Source organism: Lissotriton helveticus, chromosome 12 (assembly GCF_964261635.1).
Source record: "Lissotriton helveticus chromosome 12, aLisHel1.1, whole genome shotgun sequence".
NCBI classification, from domain to species: Eukaryota; Metazoa; Chordata; class Amphibia; order Caudata; family Salamandridae; genus Lissotriton; species Lissotriton helveticus.
Window position 1 is genome coordinate 565731204 of NC_136073.1, and position 20006 is coordinate 565751209.

Sequence of the window (20006 nt, forward strand, 5' to 3'; positions counted from 1 at the left end):
GAACCAGACACTGGCTCCGGCAAAATCCGCAAGTCTGCACCACCCCCAATTTTGAAACAGGAATGTATACAGTATTGTCTGAAGCTGGAGTCCTTTCACAGCTTTTTATTTTTTAAACTGTTTTTATTGCTATTAAGTACAGTTACTGCATCAGTCACTGGTATTTAACCCCTTCCCTGCTCATGACGAGCTCAGCTCGTCATGCAGTACACTGCTCGTGTGCTCATGACGAGCTGAGCTCGTCATGAACAATGGGATTTACAGATCATTCAGCACAGGGGGGGGGGGGGGAGAAGTAAAGGAACAACATATAGCGATTGACATGAAACAGTGATATAGATTATTAACAGACCAGACTGTCAGTGTGTCCGACCAGACTCTCTTCCCCTTGATGTCTAAGGTTCCCCCAGTGTTCCTGCTACTGTGGTTTGTGTCTCGTCGTGGGTCAGTGTTTCTTCCTCCCCTGTGGGGAGTCCATAGTATCGCATTCACGGGCCCCCTATTTTGGTAAATTTCCTGTGGCATTCGTGAGCTTTATGTCACCTTCTCAGCTGTCATGCACAGATCCATCCCACCTCTCCAATGTTGTAGTGTGCGTGGTTCCGGTGCCCCCACAGTGCCTCACGTCTAGATTTGTAAAAAGTAGCTTGGCTCTAGGGAGATCTACTTCTGTGGGTATTCGCAATAGCACTTATTTGGGGTCCAAAGATATTGTCTACCCCAGGATCTCACTATGTTCTGTTGTTGGGGTATTCCAATACCTATAGATAATAGGGCATTTCCACAGTATGTGCAGATAAGTCCCCCTCTTCACCTTACAGCTACAACATTCTGGTGTTTCTGCTTTCCCAATGTTGTATTGGCGGACTCTGTCATAATATTCCCTGGTGAGTATTTTTAATTGTATTAAGCGGAGGCTTGAGTTGATGGTGATCTCTCTGGGATGCATCAGAGCTGTCTCCCAGTCAAGATCCTACAGGGGTCCTAGTTCTGTTTCCTACTTTGCCCTTAGTCTTGTTAGGGTGTCTGGCTTGTTGTTAATAAGAGTTCTGTAAGTCCATGAGACTGCCTTCTCACCAATTTCCCCCATAAGAAGTCACCCTTCCAAAAGTGCATACCCTGGTAAATCCTCCGTGTCAAACCACTGTGCTTTCCAAGCGTGTGCCATTTGGAGGTACTTGTAATATTGTTTTGTGTGCAGATCAAATTCCTTTTGTAGGGAGGTGATTGTGATAAGGCCCTTGCCCTCCTGTATATCCCCCATCTTTGAGATGCCCAGCATACCCCATGACCTAAAGCTTCACAACTTAGCGCACTCCCTCAGTTGCGATCCTACCCACAATGTGGTTTCCTGTGTTGTTTGGTTGTTCCATCGCATTTGCATTTTTGCCCCTTTCTATGCGGCTACAGTCACCTGCGTCACCGGCAGCAGTTTCCTCACACCCTTGCCTTCATATAGGTAGTGTGTTTGGGGGACAGAATTGGGTGCATTTCAGGGCATATGTGGGCTGGTTTCCTGGCAGGTATTCCCAATTATTGATTTCAATCAGATGTGCTGCCCAGCAGTAAGCTTTAATGTCTGAGAGGGGTCCCCCCATTGTATTGGTTTCGTTGTAGGTTGTTAGGTGCCAATCTAGGTGTGCCGCTGTTCCAAAGAAATGTTCAGATTGTCTCCTCTACCTTGGTAAAGACCTCTTCCGGAAGTGAGTGGTATGTGTTTTGGAGGACATATAGTATTTTCGGTAGCTCTATCATTTTATACATGCTGTTTTCCTGTCAGTGGTAGTTTTACACCGTTCCTCGTCCTCATTAAACCCGGAGATGACCCTGTGGATATTACGATTAAGGCTCTCTGCTTTCCTCGTGAAGACGTACATACCCGAATAGGTGATTCTTGCTTTTTCTATTTTAAGTTGCCTGGGACTATCGCTTGGGTCAAAGTAGTTTGGGTTTACCATGTATGGGTTGGATATTTCCCAATTTATTTTGTAGCCCGCGTATGCCCCAAATACATTAAATATTCATGTGAGAGTTGATCCGGGGTTGGTTACATATAGGAGGACATCATCACTGTTAAGAGATATTCTTTCGTCTTCCGCCCTCTGTGTCTCTTCTCGAAAGCCTGTGATCTCGGGTTTGCACAGATTATACATGCTAGGGGCTCTAGTATCAGGGAAAATGGTAGCGGAGATAGGGGCACACTTACCTTGTACCCCCTTGACAATGCCCCATTCACTCGCGCTCTGGCTACTGGGCTTTCATTTAATACGTCTATCCACACCCGGAATTCAGGTCAGAACACTTATTTCTGGAGGCTTAGTTTCAGAAAGGGTCAATGTACTGTGTCGAGTGCTTTTTCTGCGTCTAACGATAATATTAGATATGGGGTCTTCTTTAGATTTTGTTGTTTTCAGACAATTATGCAGGCGACGCAGGTTTAAACACATGGATGCTGCACATATTTATCTGCTGTGCTGCAGATGCATATTTACCATTGTTCATGACGAGCTCAGCTCGTCATGAGCACACAAGCAGTGTACTGCATGACGAGCTGAGCTCGTCATGAGCATGGAAGGGGTTAATCTGGTCGACATTTTGGGCATAAAGCCAGACTGATCACTGATAAAACGTTCTTCAATCTATGGGCCAGATGAGGGCCAGAATTTTTATTTCCTTATTCAACAGTGAAATTAGCCGATATGAACTGCATTCTGTGGGTGGCTTGCCTGGTTTGTGGATTACCACAATCGTGGCTCTTCTAAGATCGTCTGGGAGGGTAGCTGTTTCTTTTGCTTCCTGGAATAGACTTAACAGGTGCGGGCTCAACAGATCCGCATTCTGTTAATAGAATTTCCCTGGTATGCCTTAGGGGCCTTGGGTTTTCCCAAGCTTCAGGTTACCTACGGCTGTTCTAGTTTCGGCCAATGTAATCTCCTCCTCCAGTAGCTGGATGGCAGCCTCATTTAAGGTAGGGGTGGAAATCTCAGTGAGATTGTTTTCTATTTGTAGGGCGCTTGCTAATGGGTGCAATTCATAAAAGGCCTCGTAGTAGCCAGCAAATTCGTTCACTAAGTCTATAGGTGTGGTGCGGTATGGCCCCTCCCCGATTCTAGGTGTGTTACCCAACGTGCCTCTGCTTCTTTTTTACTCCACCACACCAGCAACTTTCCAGCCTTATCTCCAGCGTCATTAAGTGGCCTGTGTGTGGCCTAGATTGCCGCCTGTGCTTCGCGATGTACCAAGGCCTGATATTCCTCTCAGAGGATCATCATGGCTTGTAATTGTGAGGGGTTCTCGGGTGCCGTCATCTTACTTTCAATTTGGGGGAGACTTCCTTCTTTTTCCTCCATCTCCCTCCTTTCCTGTCTTTTTTTTTTATAAGCTATTATGCTCTGTGACCTGTCACGGACGATTATCTTGTAGGGCTCCCAGAGTACGACCACTAATGATACGGAGCCTACATTTTCTTTGAAGTACAACTCCGTATCTGTTCTAATACCCTAGTGTCTCTAAGTTCCCAAGCATTGAATTTCCATCCGGGTTCAGCTGCATGGCTTCTCCTTCCCAGGGAAAGCCATACTGGGGAGTGGTCCAAAAGACCTCCGGCTAAATTCTCTGCTTTGCCTAATTCTGCCACCTCGCCTGCCGGGGCCAAGACATGTTCTGTCCTTGAGAAGACTCTGTGCTCCCTAGTAGCATGAGTAGGCCTGTGCCTGGGGGTGGTGTCGTCTCCAAAGGTCTGTCGGTCCCATTGTTGTGAGGAAACGTTTGAGCTGCGTGTCCCTGTGTGTGCCATTTGTGGGGGTGGTACGGTCCAGCCGGGGATCTACCACGTCATTAAAGTCTTCTCCCACTAAGTGAGTGCAGGAGCCCGCCTCCAACAGAATTTCTATCAGTTTTGTTATCGTATATGTCTGTAGGGATGGGGGTGCGTAAACACTGATCAACGTTAGATTGCGTTTGTCTCATGTCCCCATGAACGCTACGTGGGTTATGTTTCGATCTATCCAAGTTTGTTCCACCATAAACGGGGGTGATTTCCTAATCGGGATTGCCACTCCCATGCACCAGTGGAGAAGCCTGCTTGTGCCAATACTTTGTATGCCCTTCTACCTAGGAATCGAAATTTGCCTAGCGGATGTAACGGTAAGTTTCAATTCTATTAAGGACACGGAGGCGAGGATTATGCTTTCTATTCTTCGCTGTTTTATTACATACAAAACTCACAGCAGCCCAGAAAGCACTTAGTCAAAAATGAAACTTAATCACAAGCTCATGAGACATTAGATAAACTACAATTTCCATGAGTCCATCAAACAATCCATAGTCCTTCCACTCTTTCCATGGAGGCTAGATATGCAGTCCCTCTTCACTGTTCTCCCTCTTTCTTCACGCAGGTTACGCTCACTCTTCACTGGTCTTGTTTGGAACCATCATTGCCTGACAAAAAACACGATAGCATAAGCGTTGTAAAGGAAACCACACCAACAGCAAAGTAACCAACATCAAGCATGAAAATCCACATTGATCAATAGTCAGATCAAAACCCAATTACTTACTACCATACGGGTGGGTTCTTCTCCGAAGAAGAAGTCCAGGGAGGGATAATCCTCGCCTCCTTAATAGAATTGAAACTTACCGTTACATCCGCTAGTCAAATTTCGATTCTATGGCAGGACCGGAGGCTCAGATTATGCTAGTTCAAAGCTTACTCACCACCAACTGGGCTATATCCAACACTGGTTTAAAGTAGAACCTCTTAATGGTGGAATCCGAGGCGCGCAGTAAATCCTCTAAACGAGCTCCTGCAGAAAACGCCTTAGAAGCCTTGGCTCCTCTGGCTGAATGAGCTCCAAAACTCTTAATATCAATGCCTGCTTCCTGCATGACCCAACGCACCCACCTCGCAATAGTGGGGGAGGAGACTGCTTTGTGTGGCTTTCGCAAGGCAATTAACAATTGTCTCTCGCCTGGAGGATGAAGTTCCAGAGTCATCTCTTCATAGGCTTTCAGACTGCACTACACACAGTTTGGGGACATCCACAAAAGCTGGGTACGAGATAGTTCGTGACGCAGATTTCGTGCGACGCCCCACCATAAAGGTAACCCCGTCAGGGGAGAAAACCCTCGCCGAGACATCCAGGGCACGGACATCTGACACTCTACGGCAAGATACCAAACACAAAAGCATGGCCAGTTTAGCTGAAAGCTCTTTCAAAGACAAATATTTATTAGGCTGCCAGGACAAGAAGAGATTAAGGACCACATTAACATCCCAGAGGACTGAGTACCGAGGCTCTGGAGGTAGTGAAAGACGAATGCCCCTCAAGAGCCTACAAACAAACGGGTGTTCACCCACCGGTGCCCCGTCCACCGGGTGATGGCCCTCCGAAATCGGTGAACGCAGCGCATTGATAGTTCGGTATGCTAGGCCTCTGGTCGCCAATTCTGCCAGAAAATTCAGAATAGGAACGACTCCTGCGACCAAGGGATTAAGCATGGGCGTAAAATCCGTTCCGCTCGCGGATTTTGCGGATTTTCGGTAAATTCGCAATCCGCGAACTTGCCGAAAATTCGTAAAATCCGTGCGAAGCGGATTTTTTGCTTGCCAACTAGAATACTATACAATTTCGCGGGAGTAAATACTTGCAAACACGTAGATGCGGCGGGCAGCGACAATCTCGCAATTGCGAGATTGCAAAATTTGCAATTTCGCACAAGAAATCCACCAGCAGGCAGCATAAACCTTGAAAATTATGATTTTTATCAGAATAACTCCTCAGGTTGACATTTGCCTGCACTTTTTCTTTGCAAGGAGTCCATTTTGGGGGGTGGGGGTGGGAGGAAGGAAGTGCCCCACAGTTTCCAACTTCCTGTTCCTGTCCACCAGGCTCCTCCCAGTGCTTTCTTAATGTGCTGGTCACTTTGATTTGGATCTTGACCTGGAAGGATTACTTTTGTGGATGCTGCTGGATATTTGGATTTTTGCAATACTGAAAGCACTCAGCAGGTGCAAAAGTTCAATCTTATCATTAGTAACCATTCCCTGTAGTGCTTCCTGAGGGGCCGCTTCAGAGTTCATTTGCCTACTTGCAACTATTCTATGACCCTGCTCTGACCCTCACAGCAGGCTCAGAGAATAGCTACAAGTATACAACAAAGGTCCTGTTAAAAAAATTACACTGCAACAGAAAACAATTACAGACAATACTGAAAGCACTCAGCAGGTGCAAAAGTTCAATCTTATCATTAGTAACCATTCCCTGTAGTGCTTCCTGAGGGGCCCCTTCAGAGTTCAGCAAATTACAGATAAGGAAGCAGGTGCCAGCCAGACTGGAAGTTTAAATTCAGTGACACATTAATCAACCCCAAATTAATTCATGTCAGTTGAAGCAGGGCAGGTGTGCTTGCTTTTTTTCACCCCCATAATCTACAGTGATAAACCAACCAGAGGGTGGCAGGGATGTACCTGAGGGTGGCATGGGTGTACCAGAGGGTGGCAGTGGTGAAACAGAGGGTGCTGTGAACCTGTGATGATGAACCAGATGTAGAAACAACATAGTCGCGGTCGTTGCGAGCCGACAAGTAAGTTCGCAATTGCGAACTGGTACAGAATCCTCGCGAACTGGCAGAAATCCTTGCGAACACAAAAAAAAAATTCCGCAAATTCGCGAGAGTTCGCGGATTTTGCGGATTGCGAATCCGTAAATACGCAAGTTCGCGGATTGCCAATTCGCAAAATCCGCCCATGCTTACAAGGGATCCAAGTCCCTTCGAAGACACCAACGCATCCACTTAGTCCAAGCGGATCTGTAGCGCTTCGCCGTACTGTTTGCCCAGGCCTTGGACAAAAGTCCCTCAGCCGACCTCGAAAGGCCCGGGAGCGACCAGCGTCGCCGGAAAGCCTCCATGCCATCAGGCGGAGAGAACCGTGAGTGATGAGATGATGCGGCTCCCGATCCGGATTGAGCAGCAGGTGAGGAAACCGGGGGAGTAGGATTGGAGAATCCCAGGAAAGTTCCAGAAGAACTGGAAACCAGACTTGGGACCTCCAGAGCGGGGTCACCATCACCAGCGCCACCGCCTGTCGGCGAACCTGGGCTGCCGTCCGCATCACCATCGAGAAAGTGGGGGACGCAAACGGTCTCTCCTGACTCCAATCTTGGAGAAAAGCATTGGTCGCCTCCGCCAGAGGATCCGGTCTCCAACTGAAAAACCTTGGGAGCTGATGGTCCAAGCGGGACGCAAACAGATCCACTGAGAAAGGACCCCACAGACTGTTTAGCCACTGGAAGACCTGAATATCCAACGTCCATTGGCTGGAGTCCCGCAGATGCCTGGAATGCCAATCCGCTACCTGATTGGCTTGCCCCGGTAAATATTCCGCCGTTACGGATACCGGATAAGCGAGGCAGTAATCCCAGAACTCTTTCGCCAAAGCTGCCAGAGCCTGGGACCGAGGACCACCCAGGTGGTTGACGTACCGCACTGCTGAGACATTGTCCATCTTCAACAGTACACATGACTTCGCTGAATCTCTGGTCCAGCAGCGTACTGCGAAGGACCCCGCCAGAAGCTCCAAACAATTGATGTGCAACTTCTGTTCGTCGGACGACCAGGTGCCCCCTGTGGAAAAATCTCCACAGCGGGCACCCCAACCCGACCTGCTGGCGTCGGATTCTATGACCAGGTCCGGAACTGATCCGAAGATCGCCTGACCGTTCCAGGCCTCCATGTGAGATAGCCACCACTCCATTTCCTCCTTCACTTCGTCCGATAAGGGAACCACCTGATCGTAAGACATGCCCCTCCGGAGATGTTGAGCTTTGAGACGCTGAAGCGCCCTGTAGTGAAGGGGACCCGGGAAAATCGCCTGGTTGGAAGAGGAGAGAAGTCCCACCACCCTGGCAATCTGCCGCAAGGAGGTCCGATCCTTCACAATGGTCTGTCGCAAGAGATGCAGAATCTTGGCAATCTTTCGTGGCGGCAAACTGAGAGTGGCTCCTACGGAGTCTATGACAAACCCCAGGAAAGTCATCGTCTGACTCGGTATCAAGACCGACTTGTCGCCGTTGATGATAAAGCCCAGTCCCTGCAAAAGGACGACTGTCTGCTGGAGTTGAGAACGCAACTTCTCTGGGCACTGTGCCATCAACAGGATGTCGTCCAAATAGACAGTCATCCGGATACCCTGACTTCGCAGGTATTCCACCGCCGGGTGCAACACTTTCGTGAAACACCAGGGGGGCGAGGGAAGCCAGAATGGAAGGGCGGTGAACTTGAACACGCAAGTCCTCCAGAAAAATGTAGAAAACGGCGGTGTGGAGGATGAATGGGAACCACAAGGTAAGCATCCTTGAGGTCCAAGCGCACCATCCAGTCTTGTGGACGGAGGACATCCCGGAGGAGGTGAATCCCCTCCATTTTGAAGTGCCGATAAACCAACCACCTGTTGAACACCTTGAGGTTGATTACCGGTCGCCGTCCCCCGTCGGTCTTGTCCACCAGAAAAACATTGCTTAGGAAACCCGAGGGGTGCCGAGTTGACTGACGAATGGCTCCCTTGCGAAGCAACTCTGAGACCTCTTCATCTATCAACTGCGCATCGGCGTCTGAAAACACCATAGGACGCGGTGCGCTTACCTGAGCGGGTCGGTCGTAAAACTCTATGTGGAAACCTTGCACTGTCTGCAAGACCCAAGCGTCCGCAGTAAGAGCTACCCACTCCTCGTAAAAGGCTGCTAACCGACCCCCAATGCGCACCTGCTCTGCAGGGATTACAGACATGACACTCACCGTTTGAGTTGTTGGAGCCGGAGTTCTTTCGGAATCCTCGACCACCAAATCGCTGCCCTCTTGTGGGATAAAAATTGGTGAAGTTGGCTGAGGTTTGGTACTGACCTCGACCGGAGCCTTGCCCTCTATTGCCGGCATTCTGTCCGCCACGGCCGGTCGATCGGCCCCTACCTCGACCGGCCCCTTGGGAAAAACGTTGTTGGAAGACCCGTTTTATACTGGACTGAGCTTTGTCCAGCGAGGTAAAGGTGGACACAAATTTCCCCAGCTCTTTTATGAAGGGTTCCCCGAAAAGCCTGCCTTGGGCCACAGCGCCAGCCTCCGAAGAGGCCAAGTCCCCCAATTTCGGATCCAACTTGATCAAAAGGGATCTCCGACGCTCCGTCGACAGGGCGCAGTTGGCGTTACCCAGGAAGATAACTACGCGCTTCGCCCAGTTTGAGAGGACGTCTGGGGAAATTGCAGCCCCTGTAACTTTTGCCTCCTCCGCCATATCGAGGATCTTGGTAATAGGGCCGACCGCGTCCAATAGTTTATCCTGGCATGACCGCCAGGAGCGGTCAATGCCTTTGCGAGGATCCTTCATAAATTTTGCGAGGAAGGTGGCCATTTTCGCATCTAATTCCGGTGTAAGGGCCACCTTACCCTCCAGGGTGGGCCTCGTACATTCACCCCGTAGACACCCTCTAGCCTCCTTCTCCAACGGCTTACGCAGTCGGCTCACCACAAACTTCGCCACTTGTCACCCGGCGCCCAGGCTGCGGATTGTGGATGAATAATCTCATCCGGATCCAGCATGCCTGAACTGTCCTTGGGCAACTCAGCGTCGGAGCTCGAAGGCCGCCAAGAGCGGACCGACTCCTCATCGTCGTCAGTATCAGGGGAGTCCCCACCAGGAGATGGAGGCGCTGTACCCGAAGCCACCGAGAGATCGGGGGCCGGGGTAGGGGAGGCAGCGGTCGCCTTAGCCAAGAACGCATCTCGTAGGCGTTCAAAGGCGCCCCTGTCCACCCCCTGACCCCCCCTCCGGCAACCCCTCCCTGCAAAGTTTCTTTGGGGCCGGGGGACCTTCGCCTGGGGGGCCCGGGAGGCTTGTGGGAGCTCCCACGTGAGCTTGCGCCAATTTAGCGCACTCCTCAACAATGCGCGCGGAGAGGCGCTCCTCCATGGGGCCCACCACCTCCGTGACGCAGCGATAGATAGAGCTGTCCACAGCGTGGTAAAATTCTTCATCATTCAAATAGGAGTGGGGCTCCTCATCATAAAACCCGTCCTGCTCCATTCTCAAAGACAGTAGGGACACAAACCCCTTTTCAAGTTCTACCCAACAGGGTGGGCGTCAGAGTATAATATGGACAGACCTGAGGACTGCAAATCTTTGTGGGCCACATGCGTGGCAATAAAGGCTGCACTTAAGCCTCAAAGCGCGCTGACCCTCAGAAGCCGACCAGGTCTACCGCCCCATTGCGCGCTACCACACACACTTTATTGGGCCTGTCACAGAACCCAGAGCTGCCCGGAGGCGATTGACCGGTAAAAACAACCGTAAGTGCACAGGACTGCCCGAAGGCGATTGCCGCGGTAAAACCGCAAGTACAGACCCAAAGGGCGTAAGATAACTGGGGGCAATACAGACCCGGAGGACCGGGCGTTCGTGAGGCGGCAAGGGCAAGACTCCGGCTCGATGCAATCCTCAGCGCGGCTCCTCTCTACGATGCGAACCGCGCTGCGGATCAACGAGACGTCGGAGAGCCCTCTAGCGGTCTTGTGTACACACCGCAACTCGCGTAGGGGACAAACGTCGCGTCAGGAACGAGAACGTTCCCGCGACTCAGGGGGCTCTGAAAGAGAAAACAAGAAGCACAATCAGATCCCTCCCGACCCCCACACATCAGCAATACCGACAATAAATCCCCCCAACAGATTAAGGAGAATCAAAAAACACTTAACTGGCTGCATGAGCAGCGAAGAAAGAGGGAGAACAGTGAAGAGGGACTGCATATCTAGCCTCCATGGAAAGAGTGGAAGGACTACGTTATGGATTGTTTGATGGACTCATGGCAATTGTAGTTTATCTAATGTCTCATCAGCTTGTGATTAAGTTTTATTTTTTACTAAGTGCTTTCTGGGCTGCTGTGAGTTTTGTATGTAATAAAACAGCGAAGAATAGAAAGCATAATCTGAGCCTCCGGTCCTGCCATAGAATCCACATTGCGTTCCGCTCAAGTGTGTCTCTTGGAGAAATATCACCTCAGGTTTCAGCCGTTTGAGGTAAGCAGCCACCAGGCCTCGCTTCACCTTACTTCCGAGTCCGTTAACGGTCCATGACAGGATGGAGTATTTACTGAGGTCATGTGACCCCCCTCCCTCTGCTCATCTTGGGATCGAGAGATGTTGTTATGGGTGGCCCTTTCTTGCTCTGTCTGAGGTATGGACCCCATGTATGTGTTAATGTCTACTGGTATCACTGTACTTTTTGTGTGTGCCCCAACTGCCTACCCACTCGTTTCCCCACGCACCTTCCCCTGTATGTCAGTACGACAACTGTTTAAAGAGGTCTGTTGCCCACCCTACCCTGAATGACTATCTTATTATCCTTCCCTTATTGTGCCTGTTAAACTTGTGTATAGTCAGCAATAGCGGGGACTGTGAAACAATGAAACCGATAAACAAGAAAACAATTAAACTTTAACTTGAATGTGGTGTAGCAGTCTCTCACAAGCGCCAGTTTGTACCGATGAGGGCTCACCGTCTCCCATGTTGCCGCCGTGCTCCTCCCGCCACCAGTGTCAACAATTTTTCTCCTCTCCCCCTTGTGCTCCTGTATCTTGTCCCGGACGTGTGCAGGGAGAGTGTTCCAGGTTCACAATGGATGTCAACAGGGGGTGTTCCAGTTCAGAGGCATTCGAAGAAACACTGACCGAGGCTTTCACTGTCTTCATCCTCCTGGCTCGTTCCATGGGGGTTTCCCCTTTCACAAGTGTGGGTTCCACTTTCTGCTTCCCGGAAGTGTCTCGATCGCCAGGTGCTCCCCCCAGGATGGGGTGTAAGGCGTTTTCGCTTGGCCCAGTTCCGGAACCTCCTGAGCTTTCCCTCGGTCTGCCTTGATTTAGGTTTGATCCTTTGTCGCCAGGTCCCTGCGGCTTCCCCTGGTTGTGTCTCGTCTGGTCGTCACTGTGGGTGTTCTTCTACCCATGCCCTGGCTTATTCAGGGGTCTGGAGGAAGAAGGTCTTCTGGTTATAAATGACTTTGAGCTTGGCTGGGAACAGAAGCATATATTGTATCCACATTGCTCTTAGTTTTGCTTTCACAGAGTCAAAAGGTGCGCCTTTGCTTCTGCACCTCTCTGGAGTAGTCCGGGAAGATCATGATTCTTGCCTGTGCGTGCTGGAGTTCCTTTGTTTTCCTTGCTTCCCACAGTATTAAGTCTCTGTCTTGGTAGTTTAGGAATCTGGCTTTAAGTGGACGTGGGGGCTCCCACCGGTGGCTTGGCGTTAAGGGCTCTATGTGCCCTCTCAATCACAAAACAGGATGAGTAATGGGCTGTATGGAATGAGTCATGAAGCCAGTTCTTCAGGTACACCTCTATGCCTGGGCCCTCTGTCACTTCAGGGAATCCAACAAAAGCGTAAGTTGTTTCTCCTCACCCGGTTTTCAGCGTCATCTACTCTCCTGGCCATCTCTTTCAGGGTTTGCATGCATGTCGAGAACTTCTTTTCACAGCGTGTTGGTTGTGTCTTCCACCTCTGAGATCCTGCCTTCTGTTAAAGTTACCCTTTCTTAAACTTGTTGCAGGTCTTGTAGTAAGATTACCTCCGATCTCACCTCGCCTATCCTCCAGAGCATCACTTTGTCCGGGGTGGGGGTTTATGTTCCACTCAGGTCCGCGCTGTGTCAACAGGTTTTGCGTATTTATCTAGTTTGCCTTGCCACTGCGGTTTGGGTTCCTTGTATTTGGCCATGTCTTTAATTGTTGCCCCTGGTACGTAGGACTATGTGTTCCTGGGATACGGCACACCTACTTTAGATCGGAGATCCGCTGGAGGTTCTCTGTTCCTTCTCTCTCCGCGTTCAATCTCAGATTAGGTTATGTTTCCGATATTTCCAACGTAGGCCTTCGTGTAAGGGGTGCTGTTCTGCCGAGGTTTCCCACCTTATGTCTGGGTGAGTTGCTGTTAGAGGCCGTAGTTCTTAGGGACTCCTTTTGCAGATCTCTGGCTGTCTGTGAGGCCTGTTTGACTGACCATAATGTTACGCCATTGCTACTACCAACGGCCGCTGTCTTGGTCTCTTTGGAGCCGGGCACTGTGTCTCTAAGTCCACCTCCCCGTCCCCAGGAACCGGTGTTTGTGGGGGGCGGGGGGTTACTGGCCATCTTCACTCCTGAGCACCAGGGACAGGTTCCCCCTTGCCTCCCTGCAGATGTGGGTTTCTTCAGTACTTAAGTGCCAGTCACTACTGCCTCATGAGGCTCTCACCAATGATCTCTTCCCTTCTGTCCCAGAGGCGCTGCCCGACTCACCTGGATTGACTTGCTTGGCATATCTCCACCCACTTACTGCACCAGCGTCTTCAGGCCTGCTCTCTGGCCCCGTACGAATCACAGGGATCGGACCGCTGTGAAATGAGAGGAGGGACCGGCCGCTCTCCTCAATTTTTCGGATCACTTCAATCCGTAACCCCTCTCGCGGGGGATGCCGTATGTCCATGCAGGCCGCTGCAGCTCTGTTGTTCAAGGGCTCTCCGCACTGTTGCCCGGCCTCACCAGCAGGCCTTCGCCCTTGGCACAGTGTTCCTCAGCACTCTCCGTGAAGGAGCAGAGAGGCCGCACATCGTTTCCTGGCCTTCACTGTGTCTGCCCTGGAGGGCTTGCAGCACACCTCGTTCTCGCCCCGTCCGTAGGCGGGTCTGTTTTGAGCCCGTCACACCATTTGATCCTCTTGCCAGACAGTGAGTATGTTCTTGGGGCACAGTTTCTTGTCGGAAAGGTAGAGTTTAAACAGCATTAGGTGTTGGAATTTTCATGGGCCGGTGGAGCCGGTGCTTATAGCTGCTAGTCGTCCATCTTCCTGGCCACACTCCGAGTCCTTTCACAATTAACACTTAGAACCACCAGCAAAGTAAGGTACATCATTTAAATGCAGGGTCAGCCATGTATAGCTGACGTCCTCCTTGGCACAAGATGTGTGGGACCATCCTCAGGCGTCCTCTTGCCAAAAAAAGTGCGGTGCACAAGGTAATTACTAAATCACAAAGTCAAAATGCATGCGTTTATCACCAGGCTCAGTAGGGAAGGATCAAAGCAGTCCATTATTACAAACTCAGGAAAATTGATCCAACTATAGAAGGACAGAAGGATTTCATGAAATGTGTGTGATAACAACTGGTTGCACCACTGAGCAATTCAAAAAAGACTTTTATCTTGGTCCAAGCAACCTGCAATCTGTGACTATTACAGTTCTATTATAATTAGAAACGTTCCAGTTGGCCTTCTTGACTGGGGGAACAATGACAGTACTGAACACCACACAAAACACACAGTATCATGAAGCCAAACCATAACTATCAGTACATCAGTGTATACGAACACCACTTTAGAAAGTGACCCCACAAAATTAGTAGAACCAAATCAACCACACAACACCTCTTTAACACCCAGCACTGTTCAACATTCACTTAACCATTACAGACTGTCACAGACCTGCTAAAAAAGTCTACTTTGTACTCCATGCAAAAAGAATATTGAGAAGGGTTGATGTTGAAAAGATTAAGGAAAATAGAAATCCCTTGAGCAGGGAACCTAAAACAAGTTAAACCCTCGGAAAATGGCGCCAGGAACCAGAAAAGGGGCCTCTGGGGAAAATATAAAGGTGAACACTGAAACAGTGAGACCGGGGAACTGGAGACATGATGTTAGATAGAACACCAAATGGACCCCGCCAGACCAAACAAAATTAGCAGAAAGGAATTAAAAGCATGATTGCATCTCACCATGCAGTTGATTACTCTAAGGAAACGAAAAGGATATCCAGATATTGTTCTAGCTTCATGTATGAAACTGGGCTTTTGTTGTAGTTGTACCCCACTTTTTGCCCCCTTTTTAGCTACTAGATGCTGATTTTCGACTCTGACAGTGCACTGATGCCTGCTAATCAGACCGCATTGCCAGTCCTCCTTCCCTAAAACAAAGTGAATTCCAATTGTTCTACAATTGACTAAGGACTTTAGCACCCCTGTAAGTCCCTAGTAAATGGGACCCCAGGTATCTAGTGCATGGGTGCTAGAGAGGATCCCTAAGGGCTGCAGCATAACTTATGCCACCCTAAGGCACCCACATACAAATTCCACACAGACTGCCATTGCATGCTGCATGACATGGTGCAAACCGTGAGTGAAAACATGACTTGACACACTCCTGTGTCGTGCCAAAGTCACTGTATCTAATATATGTACATCGGCCCTACAGCAGGTGTTTGGGCCCTAAGGTTGGGTGCATTACATTTTATGTGACGACATATCTGCATGTTGGTACAAAAGGGGGTGGTGATGGACGGTATGTACTGGGCACTGGTCAAAACGAGTTACCCAGCTACATAATGGATTCACTGAAACCTATGGTGTTTGGTAGCAAACACCTCGTATTAATAATGCCACTCTGAGTCCAGCCTGCCACTATAGATTGGTTTCGGACCTCTCACCAGGACTATCGACGCTGCAACCGCCTAGGAAGAGGTAGGTAGCAGTGCTCCTGCATGTCAAATCAGTCCTCCCTCCAAGTGTGGGGACGCCAGGACTGACCCAATCCGCACAGTACCAGTACTTGGAGTACTGGCCCCCTTGCAGCAACCAAGGCTTGTTGTGTCCAGTCCGGACCCCAACGCCGAGAATAACCGACCTGTATGTCAAGGGAATTAAGGGACAGTGAAACCCACAATCGTGAGTGACGCAGCTGTCCTGTTTGCCCCTCTTTAGCAGAAACCAAGACAAAGAGAGAGCCTCTGTCCGCTCCCACCCGGCGCTTCAAAGCACCTCTGCACCCGCGCCGCAGAGCCCAAGTCCAAGGGAAGTGAATGTGCCAACAGGTTCCCGAGACCCTCTAAGGCTAAGCCCACCCTTGGGTTTGCCAAGACTGGACTTCCAGTTGCCGCCTGCATCCTCTTAATACAGGCCCCCTCCAACCACGATAGACTCCACCACCGGACCAGACACCAACAGCCATCACTGCACTCAAGCCCCACAGCCAGAGAAGAAGTGGGGCTACAGTGTCCCAATGTGCCTGAGCATCTGGAGGGTCTTGCCTCCCTGTGGTTTCCCCTGGACTGGTCTCCCCCAGTCCCAGCTTGCAGCCTCTTTTCGGACACCCGACGCATTAACACACCTCTGCACCCGGACGCCCCAAAGCCTCGCGAGTTGACCTGTTGATGTGGCCTTGGACCTTGCCCCTACTCGCCTTAGTTTCCGGAGTTCAGTCCTATAAGTCACTGTTAAGTATCCGAATGCAGTACATATTTCCCCCCCATAGGGTAACATTACTTCTCCCAAAAAGTGCACAGTCAACTTTTGAAAGCTGTTAAAATTCATTAGTTGAAAAGTACTTGCCTGATTCCCATGATCTTGGTATCTAAATTCATATAAAAGTATGTGTTATTTTTATAAATTGGTGTTGGATTTCTTATTGAGAGTGTCTCATTTACTGCCTTTGTGTGTGCAATAACTGCTTAGCACTACCCTCTGAAATGCCTAACTACTCGCCCACATGACCACACAAGAGATCATTTGGGGTGTCATTTGAGCCTCTGTAATTCCTTTGGGGTTTGTCTGGACTTTTTACAAAGTGTACCTCTTTTTGGTCCACTATATAAAGACCCTGCTTCCTACACTCCAGCCTCCCCTGAAGAACATCAACACCAAGGTAAGTGTCAACATATGCCTCACTTTGTCATCGACACAACCACTCAACGGTGGTTCACCATGATGTGCAGGATAGGTTCCAAAAAAGAACTTAAGCTACAGACTACATTTTAAAAGCTGGCTCAAGTGAGGAGTCTGGAGAGTAGATGTGCTTGCTGCAGAGCCAACCAAAGCATCGTTACTCCACACAGATGTTGGCATCAAATTTCAAGACCCACATGTTTTATATAAAACTCAACCACAGGGTAAACTCTGCACCACCTACACACAAAGCAAATTAAGAGTTCAGAGATTCTCTAATAAAATCTAAGACACCGGGCATATTATTAATCTGTGCTAATAAATGCAGAGCTTTTCTAAGAGTCCAAGTAATGTGTGACTTTACGCTATCTAAAACCACGTTACTTAAGAAGACAGATGTGTTCTCTCATACGATGATCTAATGCATTTTTTAAATAATTATTTGTGTGCATTTTGCCATTTTATGTATGTTTTATATATGTTTGGCACATGTGATGCTTTTCTGAATGTAGGGTACGTCCTTTTTGGGTTCTTCTCATCTTAGTGACACGTATTTGACTTGTGTACTCTTTGTTGCAACTCAGGGTCTGAACGGGCAGAGAAAATATCAAATCCATCTAAAAAGCACAACAGGCCCGATTGAAGTTCTTTTGGTGAACAAGGATGCATATAACTCCACCCCAGTTGTTGTACCTGTACCTCCGCCAGAAGACCTTATCCAGTGTCAGCCCACAGCAACACCTGCACAGCCTGCTGTGACATCTGCACCACAGAGGCCATCTCTAACACAGCAACATGATTCAGCAGAGACTACTAAAAGTCAACCTGCAGAGCACAGCCCTCAAAGCAGCCACAGTCCAAGGACACCCACAAACAAAAGCACAGGTATGTCTGCAGCTCTAGACGTATTTTTTTTTCTCTTGGGCGCATTCCAATCCCCCCCGACTTCCACACCACCTTTGTGCTGATTGAAAGGTATTCACAAGTCTGGCACTCCCTTCTTGGAAGTACCTCGTGAGACACTGGTGCCATAATGCAGCTTCCATCCTAAAGATCATGTCTTACAAATCAACTAAGAGGACCTTACACCTTTCTGCACACCAGGTCCCTCATCTGAGTCCATCATCACAAATAATCCAAAATCTCCTCCTGGTTATCCATAAAAGTGATGGGGTTAGAAATGCTCTTTTCCAGGGCAGCCTTCCCCACCTTCTTTGTCTGGTGTCACAGTTTTACACTTCTCTTATTTATTTTACTTTAATGCAAGGGTTATTTCTGTCTTTTATGTTTATACTGGCTTTTGAATTTGATTTCCTGACCAACAAACATTCCCCCCTGTTCTGCACTCACTATGTATACCACATACTGTTGGTTCCGATAACATTGTTGTTGTTTAGGGCAGTTCTTTGTGGCTGAGCTGCATAATTATTATATAATATTTCTCTAAAGAGCAAACTTAACAAAAAGTAATTTGACGTTGAACAACAGATACATTTGAAAGTTCAATCCGAAAAAACAAGTTTTGCAGAGATATCTGATGATACGATTCTTACCTGTGTAGTAAATGTATTGTATTGCAGAATTTATATACATCTTACTACCCTTATGTGGGGTGCTGAAATGCTTGCCTGTATGAGTAGCATGCTTCACAGTGTAGGCTGTTTTGTTGGAAGGATATCTTTGCTTTGATCCTATGTACGAAATGTTTCCATGTCATATGTAATGAACACTGAGGTATGTGATAATGTTATGGGAAGCAAAGCATAGCAGTGTGTTGGTTGATGAAGTGTAAGAGATAGACACATAGTTTTATGGTTTGTACAGTTCTGCAGGTCCTTAATGGTATATCATATGATATAGTCTGCTTAGCTAGTTACTGCACTTGGTTGTCCAATCTGAGATTTTGTATATGGTTGTGGTGTTGAGCTAGCTTTGGTAGAGGAAGAGTGAAATGGGGAAATCTGTAGACCATTTTCATTATCATCCCATATTGGAGTGTCTTTGTGAGATGTAATGAAGGGGTCGGATTGTATAGATATTTGGGATCTGCAGTGAATAGACTATATGAAGGTTCTCCAAAACTGTCCAATAATGTGTGACAGATCGCTTCTGTTATTCCATCCTGTTCATTTGGTGATGTTTAGTTTTTTGGCTGTACAGTGCTGGTGATGGACAACCCTCATAGCAGATATGTTATTATATGAATTAAATAAGTGTAAGTTAAGAACTTTTGCTGACCAATGCGTATTATGGTTTTAGTATTATTGTGCACCATAAGTTATATATGGAAGCACATAACTATATAATGTCATAGCCCCATTGGTCAGCCCTTTGTTGCTTACCTGCATAATGAAACAGTTTGATGGTTGAGGATTTTCCAATTCATAGTTTGTAAGCGGAGGATTGCGCTTGAGAGTGTGACACTTTTCTCAGCTCTGTTGCTTGTCTGCAGGTGGTGCACTTATCTAGGAAATAGCCAAGTTTTCAACTTTGGATCTTTATATGCTCCTGGGTTTTTTAGTGCTGGCTGGAAGTGAGTTCCAGAGCAGTGCCTCCTACAGATTTCGTATGGTAAGGTGTTAAAATGATAAAAGGTGTACGCCTGCAGTGCAGTGTTCTGTGTGGTGTGTATTGCTTGACTTTAACTTGCAGGAATAGCGGTCCTTTGCCCTGGGAGGCTCTGTGGACAATGCACAGTGCCTCGAACAATACCTTCTAGATATAGGTAGCCCGTGGAGAGGTAACAGGACTGGGTAATATGCTCTCTTGGGTGAAGGTGGAGAAGAAGCCTTGCAGCAGCTTTTTGGATGAGTTGTATTTTGCGTATAATGAATGCAGGTGCACCAAGGTAAAGTGTGTTGGCATAGTTACTCCTAGGTTTCCAGCTTTCCAGCTTCTCTTGATTTTGTCGGAGGGCCTTCAAGTTCCTTATGCTACATGGCGGTAGGCTGGTAGTTTTGTCATTGTCTTCATGTCATAAATCTGTCTTTGTGGTGGTGAGCTTTAGATGGTTCTTTACTTTCATTGTTTATGGCTCGAAGGCAGTCATCGAGTTTCGAATTGTACATGTCTTGGGAGCTATCCAGTTCAAGTTCAAGATTTCTTTATTGTACAAAAACCACAAAAGTTCATTTTTTTAAAAGAATACTTTTTAAAATACCGAAACAAGTGCATTTTACCTTCATTAAATAAGATATACAAAAATATAATTAGTATTTAAAATTGCTACCCCCCCCAGCCTGAAAATGGTACAATAGAAAGTCACAATATGTAGAGC

General features: G+C 48.2%; 1 protein-coding gene across 3 annotated transcripts in view; it reads left to right on the forward strand.

Moving 5' to 3' along the window:
• Positions 1 to 20006, forward strand: part of E2F4 (E2F transcription factor 4) — a 349237-nt gene that overhangs the window by 233174 nt on the left and 96057 nt on the right. For all 3 annotated transcript variants that reach the window (XM_078669707.1, XM_078669709.1, XM_078669708.1), the window contains exon 6: positions 17314 to 17614. In XM_078669707.1, the coding sequence (XP_078525833.1) occupies positions 17314 to 17614 (301 nt within the window). The remainder of the gene's footprint in view (positions 1 to 17313; positions 17615 to 20006) is intronic.